Source organism: Carcharhinus amblyrhynchos, chromosome 10, assembly GCF_965287045.1.
Source record: "Carcharhinus amblyrhynchos chromosome 10, sCarAmb.v2.hapA, whole genome shotgun sequence".
Classification (NCBI taxonomy): domain Eukaryota; kingdom Metazoa; phylum Chordata; class Chondrichthyes; order Carcharhiniformes; family Carcharhinidae; genus Carcharhinus; species Carcharhinus amblyrhynchos.
The window spans coordinates 63,393,136-63,407,981 of record NC_137333.1 but is presented as its reverse complement, the minus strand read 5'-3'; the positions used below and the strand labels follow the sequence as shown (position 1 = coordinate 63,407,981).

The 14,846-nt window shown below is 46.1% G+C and overlaps 1 protein-coding gene across 1 annotated transcript in view; it reads right to left on the bottom strand.

The window, feature by feature from the left end:
• The window catches only part of LOC145349296 (high-affinity choline transporter 1-like), a 111,048-nt gene that overhangs the window by 49,642 nt on the left and 46,560 nt on the right, over positions 1 to 14,846 (bottom strand). The window contains exons 4-5 of the mRNA XM_080197802.1: positions 12,843 to 12,991; positions 12,588 to 12,731 (exon numbers count right to left, since the gene is read on the bottom strand). Coding sequence (XP_080053928.1) covers positions 12,588 to 12,731; positions 12,843 to 12,991 — 293 coding nt within the window. The remainder of the gene's footprint in view (positions 1 to 12,587; positions 12,732 to 12,842; positions 12,992 to 14,846) is intronic.

Genomic DNA, 14,846 nt, shown 5'->3' with positions numbered 1-14,846 from the left:
CTTTCAGAGCCACTAACAATGGATGGCTTCTCAGTCCCTATGGAGGCAATTTGAGAGGAATGGGCAAATGTGAGTAACCAAATGCCTGGAGATATGGAACCATTGGCAACACTGGGCAGAATTTTACTGCCGCTTTACATCCATTTTGCAGTGGAAAATGCCTTAAAATCAGGCATGAAGCAACTAGCGTGAATGGCGCCAGTTTTGCAACCAGCTTTCCGGCGTGGTCAGCTGTGCACCAGAAATAGGTGAGTGGCTGGTTACTTTATTCAAATTTATTACAATAGTGTTTTGAATGTGTTTAGTGATCCCGGTGTCAATCATCTGGGCTCGCTTGCCTTTGTGGCCTCGCTGGGAAAGGTACTATCTGACGAGGAAAATACCTGCTTTCCATGAACGGGGAACAGTTGTATTGGTCTCAGCAGTGAACCAGAGGACATTTAGGTCCCCCGGAGAGGCCAAGGACAAAGCGGGGATGCCCATTGGGCAGTGCCAGGAGGTGGGGCCAATGGAGGCGAGGTCTTTGGTGGTGAGCCTTTTGGGGCAGTGCCGGGGATGGGGCCTGTGAGTGGACAGGTCCGATGATGGCAGCGTCCCTGGGGGAATGGGGGCCTGCTGCCACACTGCATGCGATTGGTGGGGGAGGGAAGGGGTTCGGGATCGGTAAGGGAGGGAGAAGGTCCGAAATCAGTCTGAGCAGAGGGTGTTGCAGGAGCTGCATCTAAGGCCATGGGCCCCTGTGATTGTGGGGGTGGAGGGGGTGTGGGTGGGGGAGTGGCTGCTAGTTGAGGCTGCCGGCAGTAGCAGGGGCCTGACTGCTGTCTTTATCTGTCAGACCCCTTCTACTGTTAATGCACATGTGTAGCATCAGAGGTCTGCACATGCACAATACCTCCCTCTACAGGCTGGCTGGGAAGTTAAGCCCCACCCACTCCCTTCTGCAGCAAGAAAAGGACTTGCCCAAAATTTTAAAGACAGAATGCATAACATTGGGCCTGAAAACGCACCCAAAAAGCAGATCTGGAACTTCCCTACTTTCATGCCCGCTCGACACTTAGGAAAAGTCTCGTAAAGTTCCACCCAAAGTGTTGTCCCTGATGGGAAAACCAGTGAGATTCCTACTGCGTGATTTGGTGTGAATCAGTTTGCAATTCATCCAAACTTAGAAATTGCTTTGGAGTCTGGGGAGATTCTCACTGAGTTCATTTGCACTTCACATTTTTTTGGAGTGGGCACTTAAAAATGCTGGCAAGACTGACTTCTCAGAGATCAGGGCACCATTTCTTTAAGGGCACCCAATCTCCAGACAACCCTGCACCCACTCACCCCCTCCTACTTGCTGGCTAAGAACCCGTCCTCAACTCACTGACATCAGACCTACCCCTCCCCGCTTGCTGGTACTAGCACCCACCCACCCATTATGGGATCGCCAAACGTCTCCACTTCAGCCTCCCAGCACTCCCCTTCAGGCCCCCTTGTTTGACACTTCCAAACTGGAACCTTGGCTGTGCCAAATCTGGCCTGGGTGGAACCATTAAGATGCCAGAGGGCAGTGCCAGGGCTCTACCCAGCCATTTCTGCCAACGACCCGTGGGCTTTAGTGGCCTCCAAGCCAGCCCCACTTACCACCCTGCAAGGCATGGCTTTCATGACTGATCTCCATTTGTGGAGACCAGTGATGATTCGCCTTAGATTCCCACTGCACCCAAAGGTCGGACATTTGCAGGATACAGGAGAATCTGGCCCTACTGTTTGAAAATACTTCCTCTTTAAGGCACACATTGAACCTCATGGCCAGCTGTCACCCTTACAAACTTCAAACACCATGAAGACATCAAGATCATGAGTCCTTGCAAATTAAGAGCACATTTCACTTTCAGTACATCCTTGTTCCAATCCCATTGTTCCCCGTCACATTGCCTAAATGTGCACATCCAGAGCATGCTCAGAGGCTCTACTGATCACCAAATATTACCGTTGACAATTCGCATCACACCTCTTAGCAAGTGTTTAGGTGATGAGTCACACAGCCCTGCATCCCGACAGTGTGACAAGAGCCTTGTAGCTGCAATCCAGACAATTAGAGGTTTAAAATAGGCAAGGATGTACTTTTGGGCACCAGGGCAATAATGTGACTGAGGGGTTAGAATTTTGGACCTCCCAATTATTGGTGAGCTTAGTAGGTGTACACTCAGAAAGTAGGAAATGTGGCTAGCAGACAGAAGCGCATACAACTCTGTATGGGCTCACAGCAGAAAAGCCCTGCCTGGAAGTCAGAGTAAGAAGTTTGACAACACCAAGTTTAAGTCCAACAGATTTATTTGATAGTAAACTCACAAGCTTTCGGGGTTTGTGCCTTCGTCAGGCGAATGGAGAGTTCTGGCCTCAGACAGAGCATACAACAGCTCTCCAATTGGGGAGACCATGCAGGCGGTACAACAACGGATGAATGAACATCGCTCGACAATCACCAGGCAAGACTGTTCCCTTCCTGTTGGCGAACACTTCAGTGGTCACGGGCATTCGGCCTCTGACCTTCAGGTAAGCATTCTCCAAGGCGGCCTTCACGACACACGACAGCACAGAGTCGCTCAGCAGAGACTGATAGCCAAGTTCCGCACACGAGGTTGGTCTCAACAGGGATCTTGGGTTCATGTCGCACTATCTGTAACCCCCATGACTTGCCTGGGTTTGCTAAACCTCTCTTACAATACTGTCTGGAGACAATACACATCTCTTTAACCTGGGCTTAATGCTCCTTCCACTCACATTGTTGGCCACTTTAAGACTTGAATAGCAGGTTAGGTGGAAAGATTTGCATTCTAATCAGTAATCTGTAAACTATCTGTGCTGTTACATGCTCTGTCTGAGGCCAGAACTCTCCATTCACCTGATGAAGGGGCAAACCCCGAAAGCTTGCGAGTTTACTATCAAATAAATCGGTTGGACTTAAACCTGGTGTTGTCAGACTTCTTACTGTGTTTACCCCAGTCCAACGCTGGCATCTCCACATCATGGAAGTCAGAGAACAGAGGAGTAGCACAATGTATAACCCTGCTCTATGCTTAAACACATCTTTCCTTGTATACCACACCTTCACCTTTCAAGAATGCAGATGAAATAGTAAAACCCTTCTGCCTCAATCTTACGCAGCCAAGAATATACATAACATGATGGACAGCCTGGTGGCACAGCAATTAGCATTGCTGCCTCACAGCTCCAAGGATCCGGTTCGATTCCGGTCTGTGTGGAGTTTGCACATTCTTCTATGTTGCGTGGGTTTCCTTCGGGTGCTCAGATTTCCTCCCACGCTCCAAAGATGTGTAAGTTAGGCGGATTGGCCATGTTAAATTTGTCCCTTAATGTTGGGGGATGCAGGGTAAATATGTGAGGTTACGGACAAAGGGACTGGGTGGGATTGTTGTTGCAGGCTTGATGGGCTGAATGACCTCCTTCTGCACTGTGGGGATTCTATGATTCTATGATCCTATGATCATGAAAAGCACATGAATGAGATTCCTTACACAAACACACTTAACATTAAGATTCAGACATTGCTGTTGTAGAGAATGATCAGGAAAAGGGCCACACATAGTGGTGACATGGAAGTACATTACATAGATGACAGACCTATGATAGTGATATCTATGACAAATAGGGGGACGGCCCAGGGTATCGCACCTGATTGATGGCAGCACAGCTCATCATAAAAAGGGGACCTACATATAAGGAGATGTGGAAATGGATGCAATTTTCTTTACATTGTGAACATTATATACATGTTGTGAACACCCATGCCATTGCTGTGTTTCTAAATTTTTATAAACATTCCTAATGCTATGTTTGGGTGCTTCCCTGACACCCACAGCAGAGGTGAAGGTGCTAAAGGCTGTGTCTTGGCTTTGATGACTTCTATGGGCATCCTCTGGAGGGCTGAGACCTAGAGGATCATGGCTTGCTTTAGATGTCCTGCTGTTGAGCAGATGCATCCTCCCTGGGCCTGTGGAGCTGGAGGTGATGGGTCAGAGGACGAGGACGTTTACATCATTTGCATGCTCCTGCAGTCACTTGCGTGGATGGCCCTGGGGTGTCCAGCTGCCAGTGCTCCTCCCTACGTGTGCCTGAGAGCCTCTGGCTTATTGTTGAGGAGAAGGGGCAGCTGGTCTGAGATCTAGGTGGTCCATCCCTCTTCCATAGCCAATGATGAATGCCATCAATGGCTAAATTGATGGAGTGCTATAATTGTAGCAGTGCAAGAACGATCTCCTGGATCATGAACTCCATGGTGGCCACCATCCTACCAGTGTTGGCCTCAGTGCGTTGTCATACTAGTGCTATCCCCTCCTACTGAAGCCAGCAATCACCTCCATCCTCTGCAGTAACCTGTGGAATGTAGCTGAGATCCCTCCTGATGTTTCCATATCATTACTACACCTCCAACAATTCATTTAGTGGCATCTGATTGGACTATGCAAATTCCTGGCCTGCAAAAATCCTCCAAGTGCTATGATCTCGAATATCACTGCCTCTGTCCGCTTATAACCTAATTGTGTGCTGTACTTACCAGAGTTTGATGCCAAGGCTGCACTAGAATTAGGTCCCACTAAAGTGTGTGTCTCTGTGATGCTGGAAAGTGTGTGTGAGTGCTGTGACATGTTTCCTGTGGCGTTGTACGCTAGTTTCTCACCCTAGCTGTCCTCAGGGCTGGAACTGAGGGTCTGATTTATGGGTGTCCTTAGGCACATTCCAGAGGTGCCTGTGAAAGAAAGATAATTAGCAGGTGACTCTTAAACAGGACTGTTTAATATACTCCCAGTATACTCCCAGTCTAGTTGCCTGAGGGATGAGCGAGTGCAGGATATCCGTTGCCCGCCTCATTGTCACTAGTTGCCTGTCCTGTCTGGGCAGCTCAATGATTCCATTCTTGTAGGGAGTCAGGACCTTGATTTTGGCCACTCCTCTCCTGTCTGAGATCTCTTTCTTTGAATGTGCACCATCTTATCCTGCATAAAGACAGATGGAAAGTATGAATAGGATGCATGCCAGAGCAGACAATAAGGTTGGTGAGTGCAGCCATTGACAGGATGAAGACAGAAACCGCAGAGGGTATGCGCTGAGATGGAGATGTGAAGGTGTGTGTGAGAGAGGGAGTGCTGATATCACTTGAGCTGCCAACGTGTGAGATGCCAGTGAATGAGTGATGAGCTGGTGAGTGTGAGTTGAGAGTAATGAAATGATTGATATACTCTGATGCTATGAATGAAATCTTTCATCCTTTTTCTGCACTGGTTGGATGACCTCTTCCATGCAGCACTAGCAAGGAGCACAACTGCCACCACTTCCCAAGCCGGAATGATGAGATTGGTGGATCTCCTCCATGTGGCACTGTGAACCACTGGAACAGAAGCTCTGGGTTTGAGTTCAATGCCAGGATCTGTTGGCCACAGAAGGAGCATTCATTACATGGTTCAACAGGCTGATAATCAGCTCGGGGATCTTCCCACCAATTCTCCATTATTCCCCAAAGGGAAAAGCAGTGTGGATGTGAAGATACACTAAAGAAACCCATGGGGTAGAGGGCATAACAGTAGGCCTCAATTGTGTCTAGCAGTCATTTTGGGGAGATATCACGGGATTTGGGCGCAGCTACCTTCTTTGCTTTTGGGGCTATCTCTCTCATCCGTTGAAGTCTTGGGCTGCATTCATTGAAAAAGCTGTGCACAAATACTGTTTAAATATAGTGCCCAAACAGAGGAAACAGTGTGCTCATGGTAGAGCAACGAATCAGAGGCGACCCATCTGCAACCTGATGTGTTTCCTCTATATGATAATTAATGCAACCATGCCACCCTGGCAGTGTCACACTGGCTGTGCCAAGGTGGTAGTGCAAGCCTAGCAGTGTCACCCTGTGCCAAGGGGCAGGCCCCATGGGAAACTCATGAAGGAGGGTTAATTTAGCTATGGCTGCGGGTCAGAAGTGGTGTAACGAGAAGGGGATACCAGATGCAGATGATGGCCATTGTGGGAGTGGTTCAGAGGTGGAGGGGGGAAGGGGCTGATAATTACGGGGAGGGAGAGAGGAAGAGAAGAAGCTGATGGTCCTGGGAAGGTGTTTTTGGTAGGGGGGGTGGGGGAGAGTTGGTATGCGGGGTGGTCGGTGGGGTCAGAATGAACGCTGGCTCTGATCAGGGACGGGGAGGGGGAAGAAAGCCCCTGAGGCCTCAGTGGTAGAATGGGGAATGCAGTCCTGATCAGAGCGCTCTTTAAAGATGGTGCCCCAGCCAGGTTTTGCAGCATGCTTAAGCACCCCCACCCCCAATGTCAGCAAGAAAGACTTGATTCTTTTGGCAGAGAGTGGTAGAATCTGGAGAGAAACATGCTGGTTTTCTTGCCAGAAACAAAAATCTGCCAAATCTTTGATAAGATTCCACCCTATGTCTATAATATGTAATTTTGTGAGTATGACTATGTCAGGTTGTTGCTTGACTAGTCTATGGGATGCCACTCCCAATTTTGGCACAAAACCCCAGATGTTGCTAAGTATGGCTTTGTAGAGTTGGGTTTGCCATATTGTTTCCGGTGCTTTGATTCCATTTGGTTTAATTCCCTTCTGTGGTGGTCTAATGTAACTGAATGGTTTGCTAGGTCATTAAGAGTCACTCACATTGCTGTGGGGTTGGAGTCACATGTATGCCAGACCAGGTAAGGACATTTGTAAAGTAGATAGGATTTTATAACAATTGACAATGCTTTTATGGTCACCATTACTTATCGATTTATTAATTTAATTTAAATTTCATCAGCTACAGTGTTGATTTTTGAACCTATGTCTCTGGATTACTAATCTAGTGACTTTACCACTATGCTACTGTCTTCCAATTTGAATCTGTGAATTTAAATCTGCAATGCAAGTACTGCAATCAAAATCCATGATCAAATACTGTAACATAAACAGGGCCTAGTTTTAAGGCTGATAAAATTGGATATCCTAAATTAAAGAATTGGGCATATTAAAAATCAAACACAGTCAAACCTCAGGCAGGCCAGTTGTACAATACCCAAACCTGTCTGGGCCTGACTCATCAACCTCCTACCAAAGATCGTTGCACCCTACTGATACTTAGCAGGAGATCATTGCACCCCATTGAAATGCACCAGCCTATTGTTAGAAGCCCAGGTCGGGCCAGACTTTCTGTCACCAAGAGTTCCTGCAGAAACACCAAGCAGGAAAAGCAAATACAGACTGTGTAACAGACCACTCCAAATGCCTCCGTGAGATTGCAGATTTAAAATCACAACTAGCTATAAAAAGGGGTATAATGTGTGCATTCACCACTGAAACAGGGGAGAGTGACCCAGAGGTAGAGTGGAGGGATTTAGAAGAGGATGCTTGCCATTATGCTGACAGGGGACCCTCACCTCCCTTCCCGGTAGTGGAACCTACGGCAGCACCTAATCCAGCCCCCATCTCGGAAAACTCAGTCTTAGCTCCTAGGGCTATTCCCAGTATAAGTCCAGTCATTAATCTGGTTCCTGTGCCGATGAATCCGGTCACCAACCGACGACAGGACGGACAGAACCACAATATAACTTATGTAACTCCATACACCATGCCACAGCTCACTGACATAGCTAAAGCAATTGGAGTATTTGAACCCTCCAGGGATCCACATGCTCTCTTTGACCAGGTCACCCAACATCATGTTTTAAACAGCCTAGATGAGGCAGAAGAGGTTAAACTTATTCTGTTGTGTTTAAGTCCTGCTATCCGTTCCGCCCTACCCGAACCCCAGAACGTGGCTGGAGGAACCCTACCAGAAATGAAGGCAGCCATTCTGGCTGCCATAGGCTACAATAGGGATGACCCGGTACAAGGCTTAAACAATTGCCAACAAAAGAGAGGGGACCACCCAACAGTCTTTGGTAGCTGACTATGGAACCAATTTGTTGCAGTTTTTGGCCAATTAAATCGAGTTCGCTTAAATGCACACTACTGACCCACATAGATCTGGACCCTGATAGCACACGCTACTGAGGAGAGTCGGAAAGCCTGTGAGAATTTTGACCCTGATGATAATCCACATACAGAAGCCTGGGCCATCCACAAAATGACTCGTGTGTGGGAACAGGAAGTCAGACAAACAGACACCCCCCCCAAGCCCACAAAACACGGAAAGATGAGCCCAATCCACACAAACCCAGTCCCTGTTTGGCATAATGAAGGGGGAGGTGGAAACAGGGGACAGGGAAATTCACCCCCATATACCCCTGCCAATCATTGATACAGAAGACCGCAGCCTCGTGCAGAATGCCGATATATTCCCAACCCCATGTACAGGGAACAAGATAGAACCGACCCCAGAGATGCACTCCCACAAGCACATAGTTATAACTGGTCAACCCAACCATTTTGCCCAGGACTGTAGGGCACCAAGTTTCAGGGGACCAGCAAACCCTGTACACCCATACACTCTTGCTGCTCACCGACATAGGGACCACAAGGCCACACAGGATGTAGGCCTAACCCTCGACACCGAGAATGACATAGAGCTGAGCCCAGAGGCCCATGCCCACAAGTACAGTGTTATACCTGCAGGCAACCCAACCATTTTGCCCAGAACTGTAGGTTACCACCCAACTATCCTACACAACCATCTCAGCAGTTCCCTGACGATGGACCCCAACCCATGCCCCTTGAATGACCGGCCTGACAAGCAGCTACAACCCCCACCCACTACCCCTAGAACCAGCACCTACACCCAGGGTTCCCTTCCCAATGTACAGAGCTTCAGGAATAAAACCACGGCCCAGGGGACTCCGACAAAAAGGATGGGGAACCCACAAACCTTACCCCCTATGGCGCCCCTGGTACTGGGACGCCCAGAACCGTTTGACCCGGCGCTCACTACCAGAGATGGTACCTGGCAGCCAAAGCCCGCCCACGTAGGTTCCCTTCACGAAGGAAGAATCAGGACATCACAGTCCAGATTGTAAATAGCTTTATCCATCCACTCCACGCATCACCCAATTGACATTCTGTTTTCACGCTCTGCAAATTCCTTACCCCACTCAACCCCATTAAACACTGATTGCCAACCAACCCTTTGTATGACACTACTGGGCTTTTATTATTCATTTATTTATTTCTTTGTTTTTTTTGAAAGAAGGGGGGAGTCATACGAAATTCTTGTAATGAAATTGAAAAGAGAATCAGATATTAATAAGAATTAACAGGTGCTACCTTGATCTCCCTCAGAATGAACTACATACTTCTCTGCTATCTGGGATTCCTCATCTCAGACCGAACCACAGACACCACCTCAACCAAAGACCAAAAGAGCAGCCTACGATACCCTGGATATATGTGGTTCACCCCACCAGATGCAGGCAAATGTGAGGATGGCATCCTATGGGTACACCCCAATAAGAGTATCACCTATGGATGTAATAACCAAAGAGTGGTGTACAGGAAAGATAATAGGAGCTCTGATTACTGCTCCCTAAGGACGACCCTCACTAGTGACTGGTGGGCACTAAACATGGGTGCATGGAGCTAGCCTGTCTAGCCTATGGTCCAGATAAAGGGCTGGAATTAGGAAAGAAGTGTCCCGGTAAGGTTATTCAGAATGAGTATATCTACTATGAAATTAAGAATGGGTTAAGACCAACTGTTAGCACACCCATCCCCATGTGTCCCAAAACCACCCAGGGCCCCAAAATGGATTGATACTAAAACATACAGGGAAAATATTATTTGACAACACACACTACGAATTGGTACCAGTAGTGATAGATTTAGCCAGAACACAATTACCAGACTGGTGTCCCTCCCCACTTAGAAAACTGTACCTCCACTTGTCCAAGAGGCTGCTAAGCCGAAAAACTGGGACACACACAGGGGAAGAGATGCCCAGGTCAAAGGCGCGCAAGAGGAGGGAAATCCTGAATGATCTGGCGACTGCATATGGAGCAGGGGCATCCACCATTAATGCACTGGATCTGGCTGATTTGGATAATAAGCTCAGAGTCCTAACCCGACAAGCTAAACAGACCTTGGACAGTTTAAATGAAAATGCTGGGCAAGATGCCGAGGGAGATTTGGCTGAGGACAGGGCTAGTAGCCTTATGGTTACTATACTAGAAGGACATGGCCAAACTATTAATCAGATCGCCCAAGAGAGGGTGGAAGATGATGCCAGGCAACAGAACTGAACCCTATATAGCATCTATGGGCAATGGATGGTCGAGCAGTTAAGAGAGAATTTTGGCCAGGTTAGCACGGGGAAAGTTCCGTCGTGGATCAGTGATGAACAGATTGAACACCTGTACCGGGGAAAAAGACACCCCAATGTCACTAACTGCCAATTATGGCAACTGACCAAGGTCTGGTTTAACGATAGTTGTAGAGGAACCCTGGGGACTGCACTAGGAATGGTGTTGGGGATCCCAGTAATTTTAAAAGATAAGGTCGGGTTGAGACTTTTTGAAGCCGAAATTATAGGGATCATTAAAGGAGGGATGTGGATGGGATAACAGGGGACATTACCGAATGTGGTTGAGAAAGGAGAGAAGCTCGTAAGCACCAGTCTGGAGAAATGTGAACACACAGACAAAATGGTTGTGTGTCCATATCCGGTGTACAAAAATGAACATGCCCTGTGTGGATTCAAAACAACCACTGACCTAAATTGTACATTGGAAATTCGAAATTTGGAAAGAGATGTCACCCGGGTGGCTTACAGAGGGGAGGGAGAATATTGTATTACAACCTCACTAGAAAACTACCAGCATGGGGCAGCCATTTGTAACATCCACAACACTACCTTTTGCATTAAACCACAGATTCCCGCCAGGATAGGATTAATTGAGATGGTAGACATACACAGAAGAGAGAAAACACTAAAATGCTCGTGATAAATTGAGACAAAGCTTGGGAGACTATTTTGAAAAATTTGATACCAGGATAACACTTCTTCAACAGATTTGGACACAATTGATCACAGCACACAAGACCTTTGTCAGAGTGGCGCAACAAATAGGGGAAATAGAAAAGAACATTAAAGAAATTAGAGTCACTACCTCTGGGATTGGGTTTCAAACGTCCAAATCCATCCATGGGTCTGCATTCTGTCCCACCTGGCCATAATAGGAATCCTACTTATGGCAGTGTACCTAACCATCCTCACATTTAAATTTGCTCGATGGAAGAAGGAATTTCTGCAAAACTTGGACTCGGCAAGGGCCATCCGACATCAGGAGAGGCTCTACAATCAAGAGCCTTAATACTGTCCCATCTATATTTAGTGTGTACAGTCACTTGTCATTTTGTACTGTTTGTTGCATTGTCATGTATATACCCAATTGATGTATTGTTCCTATTGCTTTTTAAATTATTTTACTTCATTTAAATTTGTTGGTACTATTGTGGGTTAGGGATGATACTATCAACCCCTGATTCAGGGTACTTGCTTACTGAGATGGTTTGGTGAGAATTGTGTGATCCAGCTTGCTGACACTCACTGGATCAAGAGGAGGGAATGTAAGATAAACAGGGCCTAGTTTTAAGGCTGATAAAATTGGATATCCTAAATTAAAGAATTGGGCATATTAAAAATCAAACACAGTCAAACCTCAGGCAGGCCAGTTGTACAATACCCAAACCTGTCTGGGCCTGACTCATCAACCTCCTATCAAAGGTCGTTGCACCCTACTGATACTTAGCAGGAGATCATTGCACCCCATTGAAATGCACCAGCCTATTGTTAGAAGCCCAGGTCGGGCGACTTTCTGTCACCAAGAGTTCCTGCAGTTGGCTTAATCTGATAACAGGTTACATGTAAGCAGCAGCATGGAGATGGACATCTGAGGGCAGACCCTGGTGTCCTGTCAGGCAGACATCAAGAAACCCACTGGGTATTGGAACCCCCTTCCTGGGACCTCATTGGCCGGAAGCCAGAGAAGTTTCTGGAAAGGCAAGCAGGCAGGGGATAAAGGAATGCACTTTCAGACACCAGCAGGGAAGACTGGAGAAGACTCGATGAAGGAGGCAACCCTTGACGATTCGGAAGGCTGACTAGAGAAGAAGGAAGGAAGAAGCTGCCATCGAGACTCACCTTTGTGACGCCGGACCACAGGGACTCAGAGAATCGAGCCTGCAGTTTTAACCAAACCATCTTTGCGGGTGGTATATCTGATTTTGGGGCATCCTTGTGCTTTATGTGGGTAATTTGTTGAACCTTTACTTATGTTTGTCGTTTGTCCACCTTACAAATAAGGGCACTGGGGTAAAACATTGGAGTAAGCAAACTGGTCTAAAGAATCAGAGATTTTTAACATTTCAACAATACTCCAACTCTGTGCAGAATAATGAGAAGAGATGATCTTTGCTGCAAGAGACAATGGCAACTTGAAGTACCATTGGAAACCAATCACATTGCTGCTGTGGTGCTAGTGGTTTTAGTGATATGGTGGCGAGGTGGTGGGGGGGTGGCGTATGGTATTATTTAGCTAGATTCTGGTGCCTTAGAGGAAGTAATGTCACTTCATTTACCTCATACAGATTGTAATAATTAATACTCTATACATACCATCAGTAGATAATTGTCAATCCAAATCCAAGCTCTTTCAGGCTCTATTCTTCCCATCCATGGTTCACGGTAAACATACTGAGTTGCGGTGATGGCAATACTTGAAACGGCAGGATGTAAAGAAGCAAAAGGCACGCTAAGGTACTGCATGAAGAATCAAAGCAAGAAGTCTTATCCACTATTAAATGCATTCTGTATATCCAGTTGTTTGAAACGTAGTACTTTCAATAATTTCAAACTATTTTATAAACTTACCAATCCAACAAAGATACAGAGCAATTGGGCCATGTCTGTGTATGCAACTGAGTATAAACCACCAATCAAAGTATAGCAAACTGCTATCACAGTCGAAATAATAATGGCCAAATGAACGTTGATTTTGAAAATCACACTCAGTGATGAACCTAAAGGAGAAAATGTTTGTTAGTTATGAATTTTGATGTGATCAATCAGTATCAATTTGTGGCTATGACCTGACAAAACCTTTAAAAGGATTACTTCTCATGTGAGCAAAAATATTAAGAGAAACAGAAGTTATGATTAATGAAGGAAGAGGCAAGCAACATGTCTAGCAACTCAAAACTGAGCTGCTGCCAGCAACATTTCAACACAATCCAACCTCATGGTCATGCATATTCCGAACCTTTCCATCACCATTAAGTTGGAAGACCAACCATAGTTCAATGGTGAATTCAGAAGGGTATTTTAGGATTGGGCATCTTTATATTAGAATGAGGATCTAGCGACCAGTGAAAACTGGATGGGTTCTATGATGACTGGGTGAACTGCGGTGGTAAAATTCATCCTTAAGAAAGCTATGTCTCCAATTACCCCAGCTATCAACCTCCTTCCAATCATCAATCAATTGCTATAAGGAAACATTAAGGGTTTCCAAGTGACACCTACTGATTGAATGCATACTGAGAACCAACCAGGAGTACATGGCTCCAAATCTCATAGCACATTTGACACAGATATGAATGGAAGAGTTGCCTGCCAGAGTGAAGGTAAAAGCAGGTGGCCTCAACACAAAGGTGCAATTTTTAGTAGTAGCAAGTCCCAGCAAAGCTGAAATCAGTTGGAGACAAATGGAAAGACTGGAATATTCCTGGCACAAAAGTAGATGGTTGTAGTTGGCACTGATCAATTATTGTAGCCTGAGGACATGGAAGCATTTTCAACCTAGCCAACACTGATGTTTTCTTTTTATATTATAAGATCTAGAATGAGACTTTTGGCTGAGTATGCAATAGTAATAAACTCCATTCAATACTTCTCTGGAAGTGAAGTATCCTGTGTCAGACTGCAGCAAGGCCTAAATATCATTCAGGATTGGGCTGACAGCTTGCAGGCATTGACTTTCTCAACTAAAAAGTATCCCAGCCATCTCTGCCAAATCTTCAACAGCACCATCAATACTAATCTTGTTACCACCAACAACTTGGGAGTTACGAATGAATAAAAACTTGACTGGATTGGCTATGACAACACTGGCTACGTGTAGAACAGAGGCTGGCTATCATATGACAAGTGACTCCTCGCCAATCTCTCAAAAGAATATAAGACCATTAAATTGCCTTCTGATCTCTTAAGCCTGACCCCCATTCAATTCATGACTGATTGTCTCTTGATTCAATATATGCACCTTGATTCTGTAACTTTTAATTCCCTTTTCCAACAACAGATCTTAGGAATGTAAGGAAGTGTGAAGAAATGTTTCCTGACACAGTCCTGAACTACTCAGTCTAATTTTAGGGTTAAGCCCAGTTGTTCTGTGTTCCCCCAAAAAAGGAAATAGTTCTTCCCTGTCTTCCTTTTCATTCTTAAGATCATTCTATCTCAAGATTCGAGGCTGAAAATTTTCTGTCTCGTCTGCTACGGAAATCATAGCGGGCGAGACAGAAAATTTGATGGACCTTTTAAAGGTCTGTTGAGCTTGGGAGGTCATGGGGCACCTGCGGCTGGAAAATACCACCTGATAGTTTGTGTTAGATTGTGTAGGTAAACTCTGTGGCTAAGCATCGCCTGGTGTGGCTCAGGAACCCAACACTGGCTTGCAGTTTCTATCTTATTTGCTGCAGATGAAGTTAGTGGGCTAAGAATGTGCCTGAATTGCTGGCCTCTGTTTTCTTTGGGCTTCTTCTCAGTTGCTGATCTTTTTGTTTCTGTTCACTTCTCACAATTGCCTTTCAAATTGTCAGCCTCCCAAGATCGTAGCCATCCGCATCGTCTCCTAGTTTTCCTCCATCTAACCCTTTA